We start from the raw sequence: 21,828 nt of genomic DNA on the forward strand, positions 1-21,828 counted from the left end.
AGCACGGTGCATACGCATGAACGTTACGTGCTTGAAGGCGGACTAAGGCCTGTCCAGTTAATCCGCTAGAAAATACGGTAGTGAATTAGCGTCCCCTCAGGGCAGTTGTGCGGGAGGCACGCTGTTCTGTATTTTATTTCCCCCCGCCCCCCAGTCTGAGTCGCACTCCCTGAATCGTTTAGTTATCCCTCGTTTAGTGGGCGCGCGCCCTTTCCCTACCCCTCCTCCTCTCCCGCCGCCACAAGGAGTTGTCTGTGAGGAGGGGGAGGGGAAGTTGTAGGGGAGACTCGAGTAGCTTCCGCCGGGGGTGGGACCTCCTCGCAGCTGAGGGGAAAGTAAAGAGCGCGCGAAGGGGAGAGACCGGCCGGTCAATTGAGCGGACGGAGAGTGAGGCGGCGGTCACCGACTCCGTTCCCCTCTTTCCTCCTTCCTAGCTTCACCTCGTTGCCCGCCACCATGGAACTCATTACTATCTTGGAGAAGACAGTTTCGCCAGGTAAAGGGGAAAGAGATGCTACAGGCCTTTTCCTTACAGATGTGTTGCTAAGGGAGGAATGGTTGGGGTGAAAGCATCTCTTCGAGGTTGGGGGCAGGGAAGGGCATCTAGTTATAGGGCATATGTGACTCTGGGGAAGGCGTTTGCCGAAGCCGTTGTTCGGGAGGGAATGAAAGATCAAGGGAGAAGGTGTGAAAAGGGGCGAAGGAGGAAGCAACGGTCCCTCCCCTTGAGGATTCGGGGCCGTTGGAAGAGTCAGGCCCAGTCTCTGGCCTGGGGGATAAAGGAACCACTGAGTGCTTGGTTTGGGCCCCATGCTTGGAGGGAAAGGAGGGGCAAGCGTGAATTTCATCATTTGTGGGGTGGGGGAGACTGAGAATTCCCTAGCTAGGCTGGCAAGGAAGTAGCCTTCGGCGTAAAACTCTTTTTTAAAAAACGCTTACTGTATCAGCCGGGTCAGTTGATGAATGTAATGGTGCACGTGTTTGGAAGAAGGTAGCTTTGGTCACAAGTTAATGGATTCGCTGCATGATACGAGAAGACAGGTTCTTTTTGAGGGTGGGGATAAAGTCGCTTTGCGTGGCATACGGGATAAGGGTTGGGTGGAGACGGTATGACTGTGGGGCAAGTCGTCTAGTCCGAGAGCTTCTTCCCAGACGTGCTGGCTTACATAGGGGACGGAAACTGACGGGAGAATAAGCGATGGCCTCACATCGTGCCAACCGTAAGACCAGAGCCTCCATGAGGGTAAAGGTAGGGTGGCAATGAAATGCAGCGCACGCGTTGGGAACGTTAAGGCCCGGTATTTATGTAGGTTTTTCAGGTCCGCTGTACGCCAAAATCGGTGGGCTGAGGTTGACTGTGATAGGTAATTGGGGGATTTGACAATGGGGCTGGAGACATACTGGTATTTTGACAAATGTTGAGTGTATCTCTCCCCCCCAAATCTTTAAAAACTAGATTATTCGTTGTGGATGGAGTGAGGTTGCTGTTATACTGTACTTGCAAAGTCCCCCAAGAAGTGTTTTTCTTCTTGACCCCCTCCCAATCTGTGTGTGGATCTGATTGATGGAAAATAAAGTTTGAGTAGAAGCATGTCACGGCGCGGGGGGGGGCTCTCCAAGGGGGTTGAAGACCTTCATATTCAGAATTGTTGGTGTCCTGATTTAAGGAGGAAGAGCGGTTGAATAGCCGGAAAGAGGCGAGAACATTCGGGGGGGGGGTTATTGTTGGGTTGATACTGAGCTTTGGGGTCCTCACTGACACTACTTGGTGTATTTTTCTCTCTCTCTCTCTCCCCCCCCCCGGGCCTTCTGCAGACTGCACCGAGCTTGAAGCGGCTCAGAAGTTCCTGGAACAGGCAGCCATGGAGAACCTGGTAAGGGAAAATACAACAGTTGAGCTGAATTTGGGTGGGGTTTGCGAAAGTGCGATATTTCCCCTGTATGAAAAGACGCGCATCAGACCAGGCAGCCGCCATAGAGGGGTTCAGCCTAACAAGCCTTTTTCTTTTCTCTCTCTTCTCTCTTTAGCAGGGGGTGGGCAAGAATGAAGTAGCCAATGGTAAAGCTCTCGGAAATCGCACCATCCAATCGTGGGAGGGAAAACGAAGGGGAGGGCGGCTTGGATTTACCGCGCTGCATGTATGGAGGGAAAGTGGAGAAGATAGATTGGATCTTCGGGGCCAGCCGGCATGTGTAGTGGGTTAAAGGCAAACGGCAGGAGGTTGTTTGGAACGGGCTTTTAAACTCATAACCAGACCTACTAGGTTTCGGCTTTTTCTGCCTCCTTCCCTAGTCTAAAGATTCTCTTGTTCTGCCTGCAAACCATCCCCCATTTTCTGTACTTTTTCTGCTCTTCCATTTTTGTCCATTTTCCCTTCTCTTGTTTTTGTGGTGGTTTCCATAGATTTGAATAATTTTGTATCCAGGTGTTGCATATATGTGTGTGTGTATCTTATACGAACATTTTTTTAAACCTGGTTTGAAAATACACATTGGTTTGCTTCAGTCTCTGAAATACAAATTATTTGTGAAATATTCCATTCATCCCTATGCTGAAAAGGATTGATTTAGAGCAATACTAGTAGCGAAATGAAAGTTCTAAGCATTTCATCCATTATCTAGCATAAGTACCAGAATAACAAAGTCTAGTGCTTAACAGTGAATGAAGTCTAATCCAGTATATATGAGGGAGTCATGTAGGTAACTGTTATATTTACTGAGTCAAGGTTAAGGTTCAGGTAGTCCTCGACTTATGACAATTGAGCCCAAAATTTCCATTGCTAAGCAAGACAGTTAAGTGAGTTTTCCCCCATTTTATGACCTTTCTTGCCACAGTTAAGTGAATCACTGCAGTTAAGTTAGCAACACGGTTAAGTGAATATGGCTTCCCCATTGACTTTGCTTGTCAGAAGGTCACAAAAGGTGATCACATGACCTCGGGACACTGCAACTGTCATAAATACATGCCAGTTGCCAAGTGGCTGAATTTTGATCATGTGACCATGGGGATGCTGCAACAGTAATTAGTGTGAAAAAAGGTCATAAGTCACTATGTTCAGTGCCGTTATAACTTTAAACTGTCAATAAAGAAATGGTTGTAAGTCAAGGACTACCTGTATATTCATTGTAAGGTCTTAAAGGAGAATAGAAATACAAATTGAGTGTAATTGCTTATGATGGTGACCCTTTGCTGTTGATAATTGATTAGTCAATATATGTGCACATGTGTAGAAAAATAGAATATAATAAAATGTGTCATAACCTGTTAAACCATGGTGGCGCAGTGGTTAGAATGCAGTACTGCAGGCTGCCAACAGTTCGGCAGTTGGATTCTCACCAGCTCAAGGTTCACTCAGCCTTCCATCCTTCCGAGGTCTGTAAAATGAGGACCCAGATTGTCGGGGGCAATATGCTGACTCTGTAAACCGCTTAGAGAGGGCTGTAAAACACAGTGAAGTGGTATATAAGTCTTATTGCTATTGCTATTCAGGATGAACATTTGTATGGCATTTGTCAGAAGAGAGAATTGCTCAGTGGCTGGTCTTTAATCACATATTCTAGAGATAGGTTTTCAGACTATAGGATTGCCTGAGGCTTTACAGAAATCTTCAAGGAAATGTCTAAGTTTATTTTGTTTCATTGGCACAGTACATACATTATCAGTAATAAGATGTCTTAGTATCTTAGATTTCATACAGGTACTTGGAACATTTTTTCCTTTTTTAATACTTAAATTGCAAGTTGACTTTATATTTTTAAAGGGTGTGGTGCACTTTTTCTGCACTGCAATAGTAAATCTGATACAGAAGAATAAAAAATGACAATTGTACATTTGTTGCTGAACAGCTTATTATTTGCTTTGCTAATGCAATAATCTTTAACAGCATTTTTATACAGTATGATTGTTCCATCCCTAAAAAGCTAAGTCAACATTCTGGAATACTTTCATAAGATATTATTCATACTCCAGGATCCAATCTGGGTTGGTCACCGGGACCAGTGGTTTTGTCTTCTGAGCTTTTGGACTCGTGCTGGAGCCCATCTTCAGGGAACTTCTCTCTACCAGAGTGTGTGCGTTGAGCTGTTCTATGTGTGGTATTTAGAAGCCTAGAAACCACAGTTTATCGCAAGGCCACCAACACTCCACACATTCTGAATTTCAACAGCAACCATCCACTGTCACACAAAAAGAATTGCATCAGAACACCATATGGCAGGGTGAGAACCCACAGCTGGAGAGCAGGTACCTACATGAACAATTCAAGCAGGATGGGTACCCACAATCATTTGTCACAAGATGTCTGCACAACATGGTGGGGAGAGAAAGGAAAGAAACAAGGTACAAGACCAACCACATGGCACACCCTGCCATACATCAAAAACATTTTGGAAGCTGTAGAACGCACCTTCTGAGATCTGCAAGTGGGCATCGCATGCCACCCAGAGGGTACCATACAAGGACAGATTGTGCATTGTAAAGATTGGAGGTGGGAGATACTTTCAATGTAATCTACCTGAACTCATGCATGGATTGTCCCCGTAACTATGTAGGACCAACGGGGAGGAAGCTAACCACCAGATTGCAAGAACATAAGTGAGCAGTCGTACGAGGAGACCTGAACTCATTGGTAGCCTCACATTGCAGTGAACAAGGACATACATTCAGTTTTGCAGCTACTAAGATTGTTGGATGAGCAGGCACAAAAGCAGCCAGGGAAGTGATTGAAGCCCTGGGAAACAGGCCCCTAGTAAGTCAACAGGAGTGTTGATTTACCACCATCTGATCAAGTATTTAGGAGGGGAGGGCTTGGCCAGCCATCGACACCCAATCAACATCTAAGAAGCCACATACAACAGACACCATATAAATACCACACATAGAACAGCCCAAAGCACACACACTGGTAGAGAGAAGTTCCCTGAAGATGGGCTCCAGCACGAGTCCGAAAGCTCGGAAGACGAAACCTCTGGTCCTGGTGACCAACCCAGATTGGATCCTGCAACATCATCCTGGGACACATATATTCGCCTTTATTCGTGATTATTCATACTGTTCTATGGTTGGTAGGGTTCTTTTTACAGTTAGATTATTCTGTTTTGGAGAATCTTTATCACCAGTACACTTTACTGTTTTGATAATGTGTTACTAGTCAAATTTGAAGTCCATTTTACTGTGTGAAATACATCTCTCTTTGAAGATCTCACATTTTCAATGGAAGAAAAGTGAGTTGACACTGAAGACTCATTACTCAGACTCCCCCAAATGTTCAGAAAGATGCAAAGCATCTACAGACTCCTAAGGGATTAGCATCATATTTTGAAAAAGGGATTCCATTTGTATCCAATCCTCCTTTTAGAGAAGATGTATCATAGTATCTCATTTTATCTTTATAGTAACTTTGAAATAGATTGGACTGGGGACAATGGATGGGCCTAGGTCAGGTAGGGAGCTTTGTGGCTGAACTGTGTTTTGAAATTTGATTTCCACTGTTCAGCTCCAACAGCAACTGCACAATGTATCTGAATTTCTCAAACTTATGCCCTCTATATGTCCTAAACCAGGGGTCCCCAACCCCCGGGCCATGGACCAGTACCAGGCCGTGGCATGCCAGCAACCGGTCCGCACAAACAAGCAAAGCCTCATCTGCGAGATGCAGGCAGCACACACAACCACGCACCCTCCGGTCTGTGGAAAAACCTCTCTCCATGGCACCGGTCCCTGGTGCCCAAAACGTTGGGGACCTCTGTCCTAGACAACAGTTCTCATTTTTGGCCATCAGGGCCAATAAATTCTTTCTATGAGGCCTAAAACATAAAAATACATTCAAATACATATGTTTTTAAATTAAGAATCAACCTTGACCAGAAAATAGAAAAAAACAATACTGGTTGATATTATAACATGTCTTGGCCTTAGAGATTCTTTGATAATTTATATGTTCTTAAAATGGACTGTGGTAATAAAGATTTCTGCCGAACAGTATTTTGTAAACTAAATGCTGAAATACTGATTATTTTATCAGTAAGTGTTCCACATATTATGCTTATCCTACTTTTCTTTACTCTGTCTCTTGAGATTAATAACCATGTATGGGCAGATATTAATTCCAGAATATGTTTTGACATGTTAAGGTGTAATTCTCACTTTTGTCCCTTGGTAGCAGAATAGTTTTGAAATCTGCAAAAAAATGTTGTAACATTTATTTACTCTCTGCATAACAGACTGCTAAATTAAGGTTTGGGGATCTTGACAAGTTGCTTACCCCTTTTGGCTTGTCACTTACCATCATAAGAAAGAGATAAACTTTATAGTTACATTCCTTGCCCCTTAATCCAGAGTTATGTACATGTTCAAAGATAAAATTTACAAAGTACATTATGATTGAACAGGAAAATGTATTAGGTGCAGCAATTAGAAAATTAAATCTGCTACCTCTATGCTGTAAAACTTTGAAGTGCACCCCTGATTAACTATCAAATACTTTTATATTTTTCTATATAAATTCTCTTTTCCCCATGCTTTTTATATCCATGCATTGGTCAGCTTGGGTAAAAAGAAGAGACAGAATAAGTAGTCCTGCAACTTGCATGATCTAAATGGTATCTTGCCTACTTGGCCAAGCTTTATTCTTGTTCCATTCTGACTATAGAGGAGGATAGAATGGCAAAATATAAGAATAATATTCTGGACTTTATAAGGTAGTATGAAGAAAGTGATCTGAATGATATGAAGTTGATAGCATGATCAGTGAAAGAACTGAGAGACTAGTTTATATTTTTTGTGAATGAGTCCTGGGAAAAGAGTTCTGTGTTGAGAAAAGCTGAAGAAATGGTTAAACATTCCCAGAAAGCAATATATTGAATCTGAGGTAACATCCAAGGGTAGTTTATGATATGGCAATGGAAATCCTGCTTTACAAAAAAGTAAACATTTTTATTAGGCAGTCAGGAGCTTGAAAAATCCCCACAACCATCTATTTATTAAATATATCAGTCTTTCATACCATTGGTGGTGACCTTTACTTGATGGCCAGCATAGCTCAGGAAAGAGGGGTTTTTAATCTATCTAATGCTTTTAGTACTGTAGCAAATTGCTTCAGGACCAGACCTGGGCATTTTACGGCCCCCTGGCCACATCTGGCCCTTTGGCTGTCCCTGTTCAGCCTGTGTGAAGTCAATTGGAAATTAGAAATCAAATGTAAGTAAATGTACGTCATGCACTGCATTGCTTTTATTTTGAAGGTGACTGCTATTTTTTTCAATTTACATATGTGTGTGTGCCTATGCACCTTCACAGCCCTATTGGTTTGGCCCTCCACAACAGTCCCAGTTTCTCATGTGCCCCCTTGGGAAAATTAATTGCCCACCCCTGTTCTGGATGCATGTTGATATATTTGGTTAGATTTTTGAAGAGTCGTCCTAGCTAAAAGTGGTGTAGTTTGTTCATTGCAATAACTGAAAGATCATTTGGTGATCATACTGGATTTCTTTATTAGGTCATTTTTTGCACATACACAACTTATTTCACATCATTTCTCAAAATAACTGCTGTAAGAACTGCTAGTAACTTCTAGTCCTTTGATTTCCCCCACCACCACCATTTTTTTTATAGCAAAGCAAAGTTTTAAGTATCTTATTTCTTCTGTTCAGCAGTCAGATCAGTGTTACATATTCTATAGTCCTATTTTGCTGCTAGCCATGAAAGTCTGTATTCAGGTTCTATCAGACTAAGGTAAAGGAGTCCCTGCAGATTTTACTTGGCTAACCGTAGCCAAATTTAGGGGGCGGTGCTCATCTCCGTTTCAAGGCCATTGAGTTAGCACTGTCAGAAGATATTTCCACGGTCATGTGGCCAGCATGATGTCACAGAGCACTGTTACCTTCCCACTGAAGTACCTATTTATCTACTCACATTTCATGCTTTCGAACTGCTAGGTTGGCAGGAGCTGGAGAGAGGAGAGGAGCTCATCCTGTCACTTGGCGCTCGGGTCTCAAACCCGGGCTGCCAACTTTCCAGCTGACAAACCCAGCATCTTAACTGCTGAGCCATCGTGCTGCCCCATAGCAGAGTACCCACCAAATATTTAAAACTCTTCATAGAAAAACTTCATAAATGTGCTGCTGCTGGTCTGTGTTAATAAGCAACAACTTGATTTGAAGTCTAAAGTTGAGAGGCAAAAACATGTGCAGCTCAAATTAATTCCTGTACACTATATTAATGAACTAATGTATTTTTTTGTCCCTCTTTAGTAATTTGGCTTTTTTACTCTTTTTCTTTCTCTGTTCTTGTTGCATTTGTATATACATCATCTGACTGGTCAGATAAAGTAAATAAACTATACTACCAATACAGCAAGGCAACATATCCAAAACCAAGGTTTCTGTGATACCTCCTAATTTGATATAGCTAATTAAAATCTTTATATTTCACAATGTTTGCAAACAGTGATGATCATTTGTTAACATGGAAAACAATTTGGCATTGCTGGAAAATTGGTCAAAAATGTGGAAACTGCAGTTCAGTGTTTCTAAATGAAAGATCATGCACTTGGGGAAAAAGAATCCTCTGGCAGGGTACATTATTGGGGAGGGGGGTTAGTGTTAGACAGAACAACAGAAGAAAAGGATTTAGCTGTGCTCATAGCAGATAACTGCAAAATGAGTAAACAGTGTGGCCAGGCAGCTGTGAAGGCAAACAAAATTCTAGGATGCATCACTAGCAGGATCACCAGCAGGAAAAAAGGAGTCCTAATCCTGTTATATAGGGCTTTAGCCAGAGCCCATTTGGAATTCTGTGTCCAGTTCTGGAGACTTCCCTTGATACCAATGAAGGAGAGAATATTTGTAGCTCAGGGTTGAAATGGGGGGGCACCAAGGACCCCTCACTTCACTTGATACTGATAAGATTGAGTGAGTGCAGAGATGGGAAAGGGGGGGACATGACTGAAACCTTTAAATATGTTAAGGATGTGAATAGGGTTTTAGAAGGCAGTATTTTCAATATTAAGCAAAAATCTAGAACACGGGGGCATAACCTCAAAATGACAGGAGGGAAGTTCAAAAGTAGTGTTAGAGAGAAAGTAGTGGAAGCTTGGAACCAAGTAGTGGGTCAATCATCAGTAACTAAGTTTAAACATGCTTGGCATAAACACGTCCATCATCTGACAAAAATTAAAAAAATAAAAGAATTACAGTAATTAAAAAGAAAAAAACTCAGGGTAGACTCGGTGGATCAATAGGTCTTTTTCTGCCATCAGTTTTCTATGTTTCAAAATACAATTGATGGATATTACACACACACACACACACACACACACACACTTAAATACCTTTGAGAATTGAATTTAAAGGTCATGTTGGCTGTGTTTGTGGTTGCTATCCATCAGTTAAACACTTAGTTGTTCGTACCTCCTATAGTTCCATGTTAGCTTTGAAGTTTGAATCTTTGAAAACAAGTACAGAATACCTTCCATTCAATTTAAAATGAGATGTAATTCTATAGAAATGAAATATATGAAGAAGACAGAGAATACTATAATAGAGACCTGACAGTAGTATTTAAAGATAAGGAATTTTGTGTTGCCTGGTGGTATGTGTGGATGAGGTATGCGTTGCCTGGTTCAGAACTGAAAAATGTTTTGAGCTAGATTGTAATAGATGTATATTTCTGCATTGACCAAAAAGAGAAAGATATAATGAGTTTTGGTTACTGAAATTTCTTTCTTTACCAGCCTACTTTCCTTGTGGAACTGTCCAGAGTGCTGGCAAACCCAGGAAACAGCCAAGTTGCAAGAGTTGCAGCTGGTTTGCAGATCAAAAACTCTCTGACATCTAAAGATCCTGATGTAAAGACCCAACACCAACAGAGGTGGCTTGCAATTGATGCCAATGCTCGCAGAGAAGTCAAAAATTATGTATGTTAAAACTTAGCATTTCTAGTTCTACTTCCTAGTCCTGCTTATTTATCAGTATGGATGTTTTTCAGTAGTAAATGCATCTATTGGATATCTTTATTTGAATACTTTTTCTTCAATTTACTATTCTCTTCCTGTTTGTTCCCAAGCTGAGAAAAGTATCTCTTACAACCTCTAAAGGATGGGAGGTGTGCCTTATTTTAGGAGTGATACAGTTCAATATTATGTTTTTGTTCAACCTCAAAAATCGTACAGGAAGACACAACAGTCCATTGCTTAGTGCTAACAGTATTGCAACTTTGTGAACTTGCCTACTGATATGATGATCTTCTTATCTTCACAGGTTTTGCAAACCTTGGGTACAGAAACCTACAGGCCCAGCTCAGCATCACAGTGTGTTGCTGGCATCGCCTGTGCAGAGATCCCCATGAATCAGTGGCCTGAACTTATTCCTCAGCTAGTAGCCAATGTTACAAATCAACACAGCACAGAGCATATGAAAGAATCAACATTGGAAGCCATTGGCTATATTTGTCAGGATATTGTAAGTGTTGCCTTCAACATAGTGTTCAAATGATGATGCTCTTTCCTCTTGTGCTTGTTATCCTCCTGCTCTCCATGGCCTAGTTTGAATCAAACACTCTACAATGGGCTCAATCCCCAGTTTTGTTAATGGAGTCAGGGAGCAGTGCACAATTGTAATGTTCCTAAACATGTTTAAATTTTTCTCACAAGATTGTAGCTGATTACAAATTGAGTATTGGAGGCTTGATCTGTCAAGCCAACTGGAGTCCTAGCATTTGTTCTCCTGGAGTATAACTATGCATAAGTACTGTTGTTTGAGGGAACAAAGCAAATTAAGTCTTGCCACTTCAGTCAGGAAGCATGTACAGAACAAGAAAAATGAGCCACCAGTTTTATGCCCAGTTTTTCTATCATTCATTCTACTCTGATAAATGCAAATTAATTTCATCAGGAATTGTACATCTACCCTTGGAAGAGATTCAAAGATTCTGAAGTATATAGTACTTTGGTAGGTTCCATCTAGCCCACCTATCTCTGTGCTGGAGGCTGGAACAGAGGACTGAATTCAAGTTAGTCCTTGAATTCATCTTTCTGTGCCCAAATAACATGCAAATCCCCAGAAAGTAAAATACTCAGTGACTGACATGAGGTGTGGTGATAAACCACCTCTGTTCTACTTGGGAATGCTTGGGTTTCTCAGTTTAGACAACATAGTAGGGTTCTCTTTTGACCTGGTTGTGCATTTCATGGGAATTCAGGAATAGTTTACAGTATTTTTTTTCAGGATCCAGAACAGCTTCAGGATAAATCCAATGAGATTTTGACTGCCATTATCCAGGGCATGAGGAAAGAAGAGCCAAGTAATAATGTGAAATTAGCGGCTACTAATGCACTCTTGAACTCTTTGGAATTTACCAAAGCAAACTTTGACAAAGAGGTAAGTGGTCACATTTGTGGTATGAGGAAATAAATGGGTTGAAAAGGAAACCAATGGAATAATCATTGTCTGTGATGAGAAGCCATGTACCACACTGAGTTCTGATGGACTCCCATTTTGGTTGAGACTTGGATTTGTATGTGTTTAGAACTTGCTTTGAAAAACTTACTCCTTTTGTATTTATTCAAGTCAGAATAATAAACATGTCTTAATTTTCAGTGACTCAGCTGTGACTACATACAGGATTCTGATAGCATAAGTTATCTTGTATGCCCCTGTTTGGAGATCAGTTTAATATATAGGGAATTAAACATTAGGGTATATAGTGTCAGCAATTTGCTTCCTAGGTAATATTTTTTCTTATACCAAGTTTGTACTTTTGAGTCTTAGAATGTGATATTGCCAGTAGATCATTTCCTGCCATGGAATATGCATAACCTATTCAATTGGCTTTGTAGCATTTTTCTGATCTATTTCAAGCTACAGCCAATTGTATTGTCTTTATGAATAAAATCAATATTTGCACAAGTGTCCAATGATCAGTTCATAATAGTGAATCAGTATGTGGCAGGTATCCTAGAATCAATATGGGCATTGTGGGAATATCTAGAGAATAATTTGATGAGGATCCAGCTTCAGTGTTTTCTCTGAAGTGCTGATAACACACTAGATCTTGTTTTTTCTCTAATTGGAAGTAATATTAATAGATTAATTAGATTAATTGCTACTTACAAAAGAAAGTATTCAAAGGTAAAATGAGTATAACAAACAAGACCCAAACATTTTGCATATAAAAAATAAAATTTTCCCAGTTATGGGAGACTGTGGGTCATTCATAAAACTTCTCTTGAGATTTAAGTAGTACAGTCAATTTCTAATTTATAAATTAGAAGTCTTGCTTTTAAGCATTCATTTCTAAATTCTATCTGCTTATCTTCAAAAAGATACCAAAATGTAAGCCCTACTATAGGTCTCATATATTGATTGTGCTAAAGTCTAATGAAACACTGGTGATCTTTGTAGAGTCTGTACAATTCACCTCTAGGCAAGGTGGGTGGCACATTAATAGCGGATACCTTTTTTGGCAATAAGGGTTTAATTTACTGTGCTGTAAAACCATGTACCACACTGCTGTGCTGAGGCATAGGCATGGTTACTGAAGTAAGGAGGGTGCTGGGAAGTTGGGACAGGTAGATCAACAGTGTGGAGGAAGACGGAAGAGAAAGATCAGTGCTCATCAGCCTTACCCTACTCACCCCATAAATATGCTCTGGAATTTCTTCAGATTTTGTTCTCTCAAAATTCAGAACAACTGAAATATTTGCTTTTGGTTTGAAACAAACCATAAGTTTGTGCACATTCCTGTTCAATGAAATGTTCCATTTTCTGCTATAGGGAACAAAACTTGATAACTGTTAAGTTTTTTGCTCCTTTGTTTTTCATCATAAGATGAAATGACAGTTAAGCACTGTGCTTGTGTGAACAAAACAGAAGCAATGGCTTTATTTCAAGGTTGCCATCAACAGCATAATTGCAAAAATACTTCTTTGACTATTGGTTAGAGGCTTTTTTTCTAATACATGTACAGTAATTGCACAGTGAATACTTTTCATTTGACATTTAACAGTTCAGTAGCATAGCAACACATCTTCAATGCATTAGGCAAACTGCTTACAAAGTTTTAAGAAACAGAACAAAGTTTTGTTTTAATTGGATAGAATGTCCTTAAGAACAACATAGCAAGATAAATGTCTGCTTAATGCCCATGCATAGTGCATAATTTTGCATTTGGCAAACTTGAAAAAGAAAATGCAACAGACCAAATTATATTACAAATATATTACTTTAACCACCTTCTGTATAGAAAGTAATTTAAAGACTGAAGGAAGCTTATCTGATACGACACTATCATGGTAATAAAGTACTAATCTGAATTAGTTCTTTGCATCTTTTGTCCTACTGATGACTAGTGACATTAGGAATAGGGATAACAACCAAAAGTCTCCTGTTTGTTTCTTTAATTCTGCTTTCCTCTGATTTTTCTTTCTTTCATCAAAATGGTAAAGATGCAGGGATTCTAAGTATATGTAATTTCTGCATTAAGTCCTTGCTTAATGACACCTCCCTTAGTGACCATTTGAAGGTATGACAGACTTCCCAAAAGCTACTTACGACCCAGTTCCAGAGTTCCAACTGCTGCACACACACCTGTGGTCACACAACCACATTTCAGGTGCATGGCAACTGGCTCACCTTTACAGCCAGTTGCAGTATTCCACGGTCACATGACCACAATTTATGGTGTTTTTTGCCGGTTTCTGGCAAAAATCGCACATAGGAATACATGGAGTCACTTAACCACAGTGGTCGCTTAACGATTGCCACCAAAAAAGTCATAAAATCAGGACCAGTCATGTGGGTACCTCAACTTATGACCATCATGACTTATGTCAGGTATTCTGGGCTCTGTTACGGTCGCAAGTTGAGGACTACCTGTAAACCTGACTTGGCTTTTTGGTCCTTAAGCATCTGTCTGTAGATACTCTCAATGAGCTTGGTTCTACACACACATGTATGCACTATTAAATGCAGACCCCAGTGAATGAACTGGGTGATTCCAAGAAGAGTTAATTCCAACTTTTATCTTGCTGGAGTTGCATCTCCCAACATATAGGCTGCAGAAAAACTTTTTAGTAACTAAAATAGGTTTTGTACATGAAAGGGCTAATGTTATAGATTGGGGAATAAATAACAAAAATATGGTAAACAGAACAATGCATAGCAAATTTTTGGTGAAAAAGTACAGTTCTGAGGGGGGGGGGAACCTTAGAATTTTGTGAATATTTGTGTGTTTTCATCACTGGCTGATAACCATAGCTTTATAATTTATACCAGAGCTTTATAATTTATAAAGGATTCTGAATGAACAAATAAAACTCAAGTGCAATGTGTGTTTAATTTATTCCATAAAGAAATTAATCCAATCTGAGATTTGCCTCCCTGTCTAATTTATTAGTTAAAGGGATAAATAGGGCCAGATTTTGAACATTTGGGGCAGCTCTACATCATATTTTTCTCAAAAACATTGACTTTTTTCATCACTGAAACTTTCAGCACACATCCTACTGGCACATGCCTTGCTCAGAAGAATGTCTGATGGCTTCAGTAAAGACATCATTTAATCTGTTTAATCTGGAAAATGTTGTATGCTTTCTGAAACACTGGGGCTTCAGAAACCTTCATCATGAAATTAATTAGAATAATACTGAATCTTCCCAAAAGCCATCCAGTCAGAATTGCCCATGAGCAGCAAGTCACAAGCCCAAAACAACCCTTGGGATCTGCAGACCTCTTAGCTTGACTAAAGCTGGTGTTGATAACTCTAACAATTTTTTAATTAAAAATTTTATACCACCCATCTCCCCTATAAGGTGACTCTGGGCAGATGGGTAAGAACAGAATTCATGGAAATCTAGCAAGGTGGAAGCCACTGTTTACCAAGAAGATTATTGAAGCCTATCTCAAATTTGCCAGCAAGCACTTGGAGGGATGTTCTGTAGATACATTAATCATAAAATGTGGAGCTTTTTATGTTTAAATGTTTATATATAAGCTAAAAAGTATGAATTCTACAGAAGAATATCAGACTGTCCATCAGCTAAATCTGAAGTACACATGGATGATGCAGTAAAATAGTGATCCTGAACATACAAGCAAGTCTACAAGAGAATGCATGAAGAAAAATAAATTCATTATTTTGGAATACAGGTAGTCCTTGACTTACGACCAGTCGTTTAGCAACCATTCAAAGTTACAACAGACCCCCCAAAAGGCACTTATGACCCGGATTCAAAGTTCTGACGTTTATGGCCGTTTGCAGCATCTTACAGTCATGTGACCGCAATTTACAATGTCTTTTGTTGGAAACCACCATTTCTGGTTTCGGGCAAAAAACTCCCATTGTGGGCAATGGGTTTGCTTAATGACCATGGTGATTTGCTTAATGACCAAAAATGGGTTGTCACATGATGACCCACTTAATGACTGGCATGAGATATGACCATAATTCTGGGCTCAATTACAGTCATAAGGACTACGTGTAGCTGTGTCAGAATCACCCTAGAAATGTAGCAGAGCATAAAATGAGAAGTTTGTCCTAGAAACCTTTTAAGTGTTAATGAATTGAAGCAATTTGCCATGGAGCAATGGGTCACAGTTCCTGCACACCAATGTGAACACCAGTAACAGGAAATGTTTGGCTGCAAATGAGGGCATTACTTTTTTATACTGGTACATTATTACTTTTTCATATAACTATTCCAACTAGAGACAGAAGGGTTTATGAGACACTTGCAAGCCTGAGTAGTTGAGGCTGACTTGTAAAAAGCACTTCTCCTTTGCCTCAAGTAGACCAGTTGTTTTTAACTACCAAATCCTGAGAAACTAAGTTTATGTGCTCTCATCTGTCAAGAGAAGGGTTTGCCGCTAGTCAGTTTCTAAAATCATCTTATGAATCTACCAAATGAACTAGAACCAGCATAAAATGGTTCTGATCCTGCAATGAGTCATGTGTGCTTGTTTCTTGAACTTTATGAAGATATATTTCCCACAGTATAATTGACATGGCTAGAAAAATGGTGATAGGGTAAGCAGATTGTATGAATTACAAGGAATTTCAGCTACTGTCTTCCTATTGGATTTGGGTTTTGTTTTACCATCGGTGTACTGCTAAAGGACCTAAAATATGAATTAAAATCAATTTTCAAGTTAATTAAAAATGAAATAAAATTTCTTGATTGTCTAATGAGCAATTTAAACTTGTCAGTTTATCCAAACAATTTTATATTGTGGCTATACAGACTTCTTAGTGATATCTGTAATAAACTAACTCTAAAATTATTTCAAGCTAGAACTTTAAATTGTTTCTGGTAGACTCAAGAATTTTACACTTTCAGAAAAGGAGTGTGGTTGAGATGACTAAGTACTTATATGGAAGATGCTGCCATACTGCAGTCATGTATTCCTCCATCAAGCAACTATTTGAAGGGGACTTTTACATTGGGCTTGCTTTGTAAAATAAATCAAAGTTGTGTATTTAATAGGAGTCATGGAGAAGCTCTATCTGTATAGTTGTTAGGAGTCAAAAAGAACTTGATGGCACATAATCAAAATCAAATCATTGCATACCAGAGGATTCTAGCAGGAATATTATATATTCTGTTGACCATTATATTTTAATTTGCAGTGTACTTTATACCTTTTGGACCTAATTCTGCATTTTTTTTATCCAAAAATTCCAGTCTGAAAGGCACTTTATCATGCAAGTAGTCTGTGAAGCGACACAGTGTCCTGATACTAGGGTAAGCCCAAAACTGTTTTCCAGCAATCTGTAAGTCTGGGTGTATGGAAAGTATAAGGCTGTTTCCCCCCAAAAAATGACAAAAGCTTTTAACTGATTTTTTTTACCAATATTTTATACTGTGCTATCAATATATTCAGTACTTCATGGAAGCAAAAACAAAATTAGATATCTGTCACAAAAGAGATTAAAATACAACATAAGAGAAAGATGGCAAGGAATGACACACGTTTCAGGTATGAAAGTGAGGAGATTCATTTTGCATCTTTAGCTTGGTTTCAATCTGAGTGACAAAAGATTAATTATATACATTAAAAAATTACATAGAGGGCAAGGGTTTTGAGGAGGTCTTTGGTAGAATGAAAAGGATTGGCATGATCAGTGAGTGAAGCAAGAAAGATCTTGGCCATAACAGTTGCTTTTTATAGGTAATAGTGGATAGGTCTCCTGTTGCTATAATGTCAGAAATAGTATAGGAGGGTTATTTTTCTGATATTTGATGAGTTCAATGCTTTACAGTTCTATTATCTTTTAAACTTTAGAATTAGGAACAAACTGTTAAAATATTTTGTCAAAGTAATTTGAATACTAGGTTTATTTCATGTGGTAGATAAGCCATTAATGATTTCTTATTTGCCTGCTGTGCTGTTGTTCCTTTGCTCTTATATTTAGGTGCGAGTAGATGCCTTACAGAACTTGGTGAAGATTATGTCCCTTTATTATCAATACATGGAAACTTATATGGGTCCTGCACTTTTTGCTGTAAGTACTGTGGGATTTGAGATTGGATAATTATGTGCTTTAAATTAGTGTATTGTCTTGGTGGAGCAGAAAACACTGGTTTAACACTGCTTTTGTTTTTCTAAAGATCACAATTGAAGCCATGAAAAGTGATATTGATGAAGTGGCTCTGCAAGGTATAGAGTTCTGGTCAAGTGTCTGTGATGAAGAAATGGACCTGGCTATAGAAGCTTCAGAAGTGAGTTAAAGAGTTGCCAATACTACATTTTCTGAATCCACTAATTATGGTAGTTCAGGCTTACAGCAGTCTTTACTCTATGACACGGGTGTCAAACTCACCGCCTCATGTGACGTGTTGTGACGCATCACACTTTTTTTGCATTGCCGGAGCTGGGGTGGGCGTGGCCTCTGCATGATGCAACCAGCCCACGAGCCGGCAGTTTGACACCCCTGCTCTATGATGAGACATGCACCACCACACTGACTAAAGTGATGCATAAATCTATAACTCAAGGTTACTATGAGCATTTTTTGCACTGTACATTTGAAGGATTCTAGGTAGATTTTCACATATATAAGTATTGTAATAGTACCCTATTTCTGCTGCATTTAACTTCTGTTTCTCCTAATGTGCTCAACTGCTACTTTCATGTTTTTTGACAATCATGCCTTGCAGCAGACCACATACTAGCTGCTCTCTTTCTACCAGCATTTGCAGATCTTAAAAATTCTCAATCCATTTCCTAGATAGACTACTTTTAAAATCTGTACTCCGTGTAGGGTTCAGTAAACATAATTTAAGTTTCAAGCTGGCAGAATAGCATTGCCTGCTTATAAATGTACATGCTCATATTCTCCTCCCCAACCACACACATTTTTTATTATTGTAGGTATTCCTTTTGCATGTGTCCATAAATACATTGAACAACTAAGGGACATGACACATTCTCGTCTTACTCCCTAAGTTTGAGCTATTCACTAAGCATTCTATATATTCTAATGTATGCTTTATTTCAATCATGTAGCTTGTTTACTGCATTTAACAACTGACTTTCAATTCCATTTTCATGCAAAATATTCATGATTCAAGCCTGTTTATTTTATCATATATAATTCCATTCTTCAGCATATTGCTATAACTCCTAAATAAATCTGTAACATATCACTATCATTCCCAAACATATAACATGGAGGCTGAAGGAGCCTGGATGGGGCACAATGGGCTCCAATTCAATCCAAGCAGGACAGAGTGGCTTTGGGTATTTAGTCTGCCTGGGAACAAGGTTCTTCTATCTTTGGTACTGGATAGGGAAATACTACCCATCTGAGGGTCCTTTTGGACTTGTGGCTCCTGGTTGAAGAGCAGGTAGCAGCTGTGGCTAGGAGGGCCTTTGGCTTATATAGCAGTTAAGGGACATGCCTGAAGTATTATAGAGGTATTATCAATTGAAGTGGAATATACACTGTACTGTGTTTTAAATGCTTGTCTGATACATCGATCACAATCCCATGATATGCTTAGCCACACTGTGATTTTATGTGGCAAATCATGTGAACTCCGATCACAGATCAGACTTCAATCTGTATAACCATTGTTTGATTCTGGTTAATCCAGTATGCCTGGAATTTGCTGGTTTTTAATAGTCAGCACACTCTATCAGAAGGGTTCTTAGTACAGGTAATGCTCAAGTTACAAATGTAATGGAGCCTGTTGGGTAAGATGTGCTGGGTTGGAGAAGTTTATGCTCTGAGCAAAGTTCAACTTTTGAGCACGCGAGCATGCTTTTCCACCCCTTCCTTCTGGATTGGCGTTTGAGGGCTTAAAAGGGACATCTCAAGCACGGGAAAATCAGGGAAGTCCAGGCAGTTCAAATGAATATAAAGGTTTATTGCAAGCTTATGCTCTCTACAAGAATCTGAACTACTAATGGTCAAAGCAAATAGGCAGTAGATCAGCGGTTCTCAACCTGTGGGTCGCGACCCCTTTGGGGGTCGAACGACCCTTTCACAGGGGTCGCCTAAGACCATCAGAAAACACATATTTCCAATGGTCTTAGGAACTGAGACACTGCCAAAGCTGCCGCCGCCGCCTCAGGAACGCGCAGTGGACGAGCCAAGGAAAGGAACTGAATGAGAAGAGGGTGCGTGCCCCCCTGGGTGTTTGTGTGTGCGTTTGTGTAGAGTTGCTATTTTCAACTCCCAATATTACGAAGAAAAAAAAAGATTGACGTGAATAAAATGTGGAAGACAAGCGCTGTGTGTGTGTGTGCGCGCACGGGCGGTGTTAATCATATTCTTTCCCTCGTCACGCGCCTTGAGCCGCGACGCCAATAACCGTCTGCTCTCAGTTCGTGACGAGCGGGGCTTTTCTCTCTTTTTCCATCCCTGCTTCGAGCGAAACGTTGAAAACCGTACGACACCGAGAGGCACGCGTCCCGCTGGCAAGGCTTAGGGGAAGCGCCAGGATCAGCACCCCTTTCTGCCTGATCGGTGCTTCTCCTAGACTGGGAGAGCTCAGGGGAAGCGCCAGGATCAGCGCCCCTTTCCGCCTGATCAGTGCTTCTCCGAGGCCGGGAGAGCTCGGCCCCTTTCCGCCTGATCAGTGCTTCTCCGAGGCCGGGAGAGCTCGGCCTCTTGCCACCTGATTGGCGCTTCTCCGAGGCCGGGAGAGCTCAGGGGAAGCGCCAGGATCAGCCCCCCTTTCTGCCTGATCGGCGCTTCTCCGAGGCCGGGAGAGCTCAGGGGAAGCGCCAGGATCAGCTCCCCTTTCTGCCTGATTGGCGCTTCTTCCGGAGCTGATCCTGGTGCTTCTCCTGAGCCCCGAAGAAGCACCAATCTCCTGGAAAACGGCATTGATCCCAGTGCATCTGCTGAGCCCTGAAGAAGCGCCTATCACCTGGAAAGCAACATTGATCCGGGCCAGCGCACTCACACACACACAAACACGTGCGAGCAGTTACAGCTGAAGGCGTTTCAGCCTTCAACTATGGCTCCCAGTCCTCTGGCGCCTCATTGGCTCAGGCCAGCTGTCCGTCAGAATCTACGTCCCGTGATTGGCTGGCTCCCTCAATGCGTCCCTCCCTTGCAGAAAGGGTTTGGCTCTTCATGCCGGCTTGCCCCCTCGCGGGGCTCCTGATACTGTAGGCCCCGCTAGCCGGGAAGGCGCACCGGAGTCCCAGCTGCCGGTAAGGTGATCGACCCACTCCTCTCCCATTGCCCACTCTGCCCGGCTCGAGCCTGGCTGGAGCAGCCTTGGTGCTTCCAAAGGTGGCCACTTCAAAATCACACGAGCAGCCCTCGGCTGCTCCCTTCCCCTCCGCGCCTCCAAATCGATCCCCAATCGGAGAGAGAGAGAGAGGGAGGGATGGAGGAAGGGAAGGAGGAAGAGAGGGATGGAGAAAGAGACAGAAAGAGGGAGAAAGAGAGGGAGAGAGAAATAGAGAGGGAGAGAGAAAGGGAGAGAGGGAGGGAGAGAAAGACAAAGAGGGAGAAAGAAAGAGAGGAAGAGAGGGAGAGAGAAATACAGAGAGGGAGAGAGAAAGAGGGAAAGAAAGGGAGAGAGAGAAAGGGAGGGAGGGAGAGAGAAAGAGAGAGGGAGAGAGAAAGAGAGGGAGGGAGAGAGAGGGAGAGAGAGAAAGAGAGGGAGAGAGAAAGGGAGAGAGAAAGAGGGAGAAAGAAAGGGAGAGAAGGAGAGAGAAATAGAGAGAGGGAGAGAGAGAAAGAGAGAGAGGGAGAGAAGGAGAGAAATAGAGGGAGAGAGAAAGGGAGAGAGAGAAAAAGAAAGGGAGAGAGAGAGAAAGAAAGAGAGAAAGGGGGAGAGAGAAAGGGAGGGAAAGAGGGAGAGAGAAAGGGAGAGAGAGAAAGAAAGGGAGAGAGGGAAAGAGAAATAGAAGGGGAGAGAGAGGGAGAGAGAGAGAGAAAGAAAGAGGGAGACAGAGAGGGAGAGAGAAAGAGGAAGAGAGAGATTAAATTAGTAACATGGTTGTTAAGTGAATCTGGTTTGCCAACTAACTTTGCTTGTCAGAAGGTTGCAAAAGGTGATCACATGATCCTGGAACAATGTGACCATCATAAATATGAATCAGTTGCCAAGCATTGAAATGTAAATCACATGACCCTGGGGATGTTGCAATGGTCATAAGTGTGAAAAATGGTCATAAGTCACTTTTTTCAGTGCCGTTGTAACTTTGAACAGTCACTAAGCAAACTGTTGTAAGTGAAGGACTACCTGTACTTTATCACTTTTTCCATTTTTTTTTGGTCAAGTTTTTGACACCTCGCTAGGTGACTTGTACTCGAATGTTGCCATATTCTAAAAGTGGTACAATCGGTGAAAAGGTTGAAAAGCCCTG

At 41.1% G+C, this 21,828-nt stretch overlaps 1 protein-coding gene across 1 annotated transcript in view; it reads left to right on the top strand.

Annotated features, from left to right (window-relative positions):
- Window positions 1-422: 422 nt before the first annotated feature.
- LOC107295607 (importin subunit beta-1) overlaps window positions 423-21,828 on the top strand; it is a 74,839-nt gene continuing 53,433 nt past the window's right edge. The window contains exons 1-8 of the mRNA XM_015824921.1: window positions 423-496; window positions 1,816-1,874; window positions 9,732-9,914; window positions 10,258-10,458; window positions 11,224-11,376; window positions 16,677-16,736; window positions 17,408-17,497; window positions 17,604-17,714. Coding sequence (XP_015680407.1) covers window positions 457-496; window positions 1,816-1,874; window positions 9,732-9,914; window positions 10,258-10,458; window positions 11,224-11,376; window positions 16,677-16,736; window positions 17,408-17,497; window positions 17,604-17,714 — 897 coding nt within the window. The 5' untranslated portion in view covers window positions 423-456. The remainder of the gene's footprint in view (window positions 497-1,815; window positions 1,875-9,731; window positions 9,915-10,257; window positions 10,459-11,223; window positions 11,377-16,676; window positions 16,737-17,407; window positions 17,498-17,603; window positions 17,715-21,828) is intronic.

Source organism: Protobothrops mucrosquamatus, unplaced genomic scaffold, assembly GCF_001527695.2.
Source record: "Protobothrops mucrosquamatus isolate PMUCROS unplaced genomic scaffold, P.Mucros_1.0 scaffold2415, whole genome shotgun sequence".
Lineage (NCBI taxonomy): Eukaryota > Metazoa > Chordata > Lepidosauria > Squamata > Viperidae > Protobothrops > Protobothrops mucrosquamatus.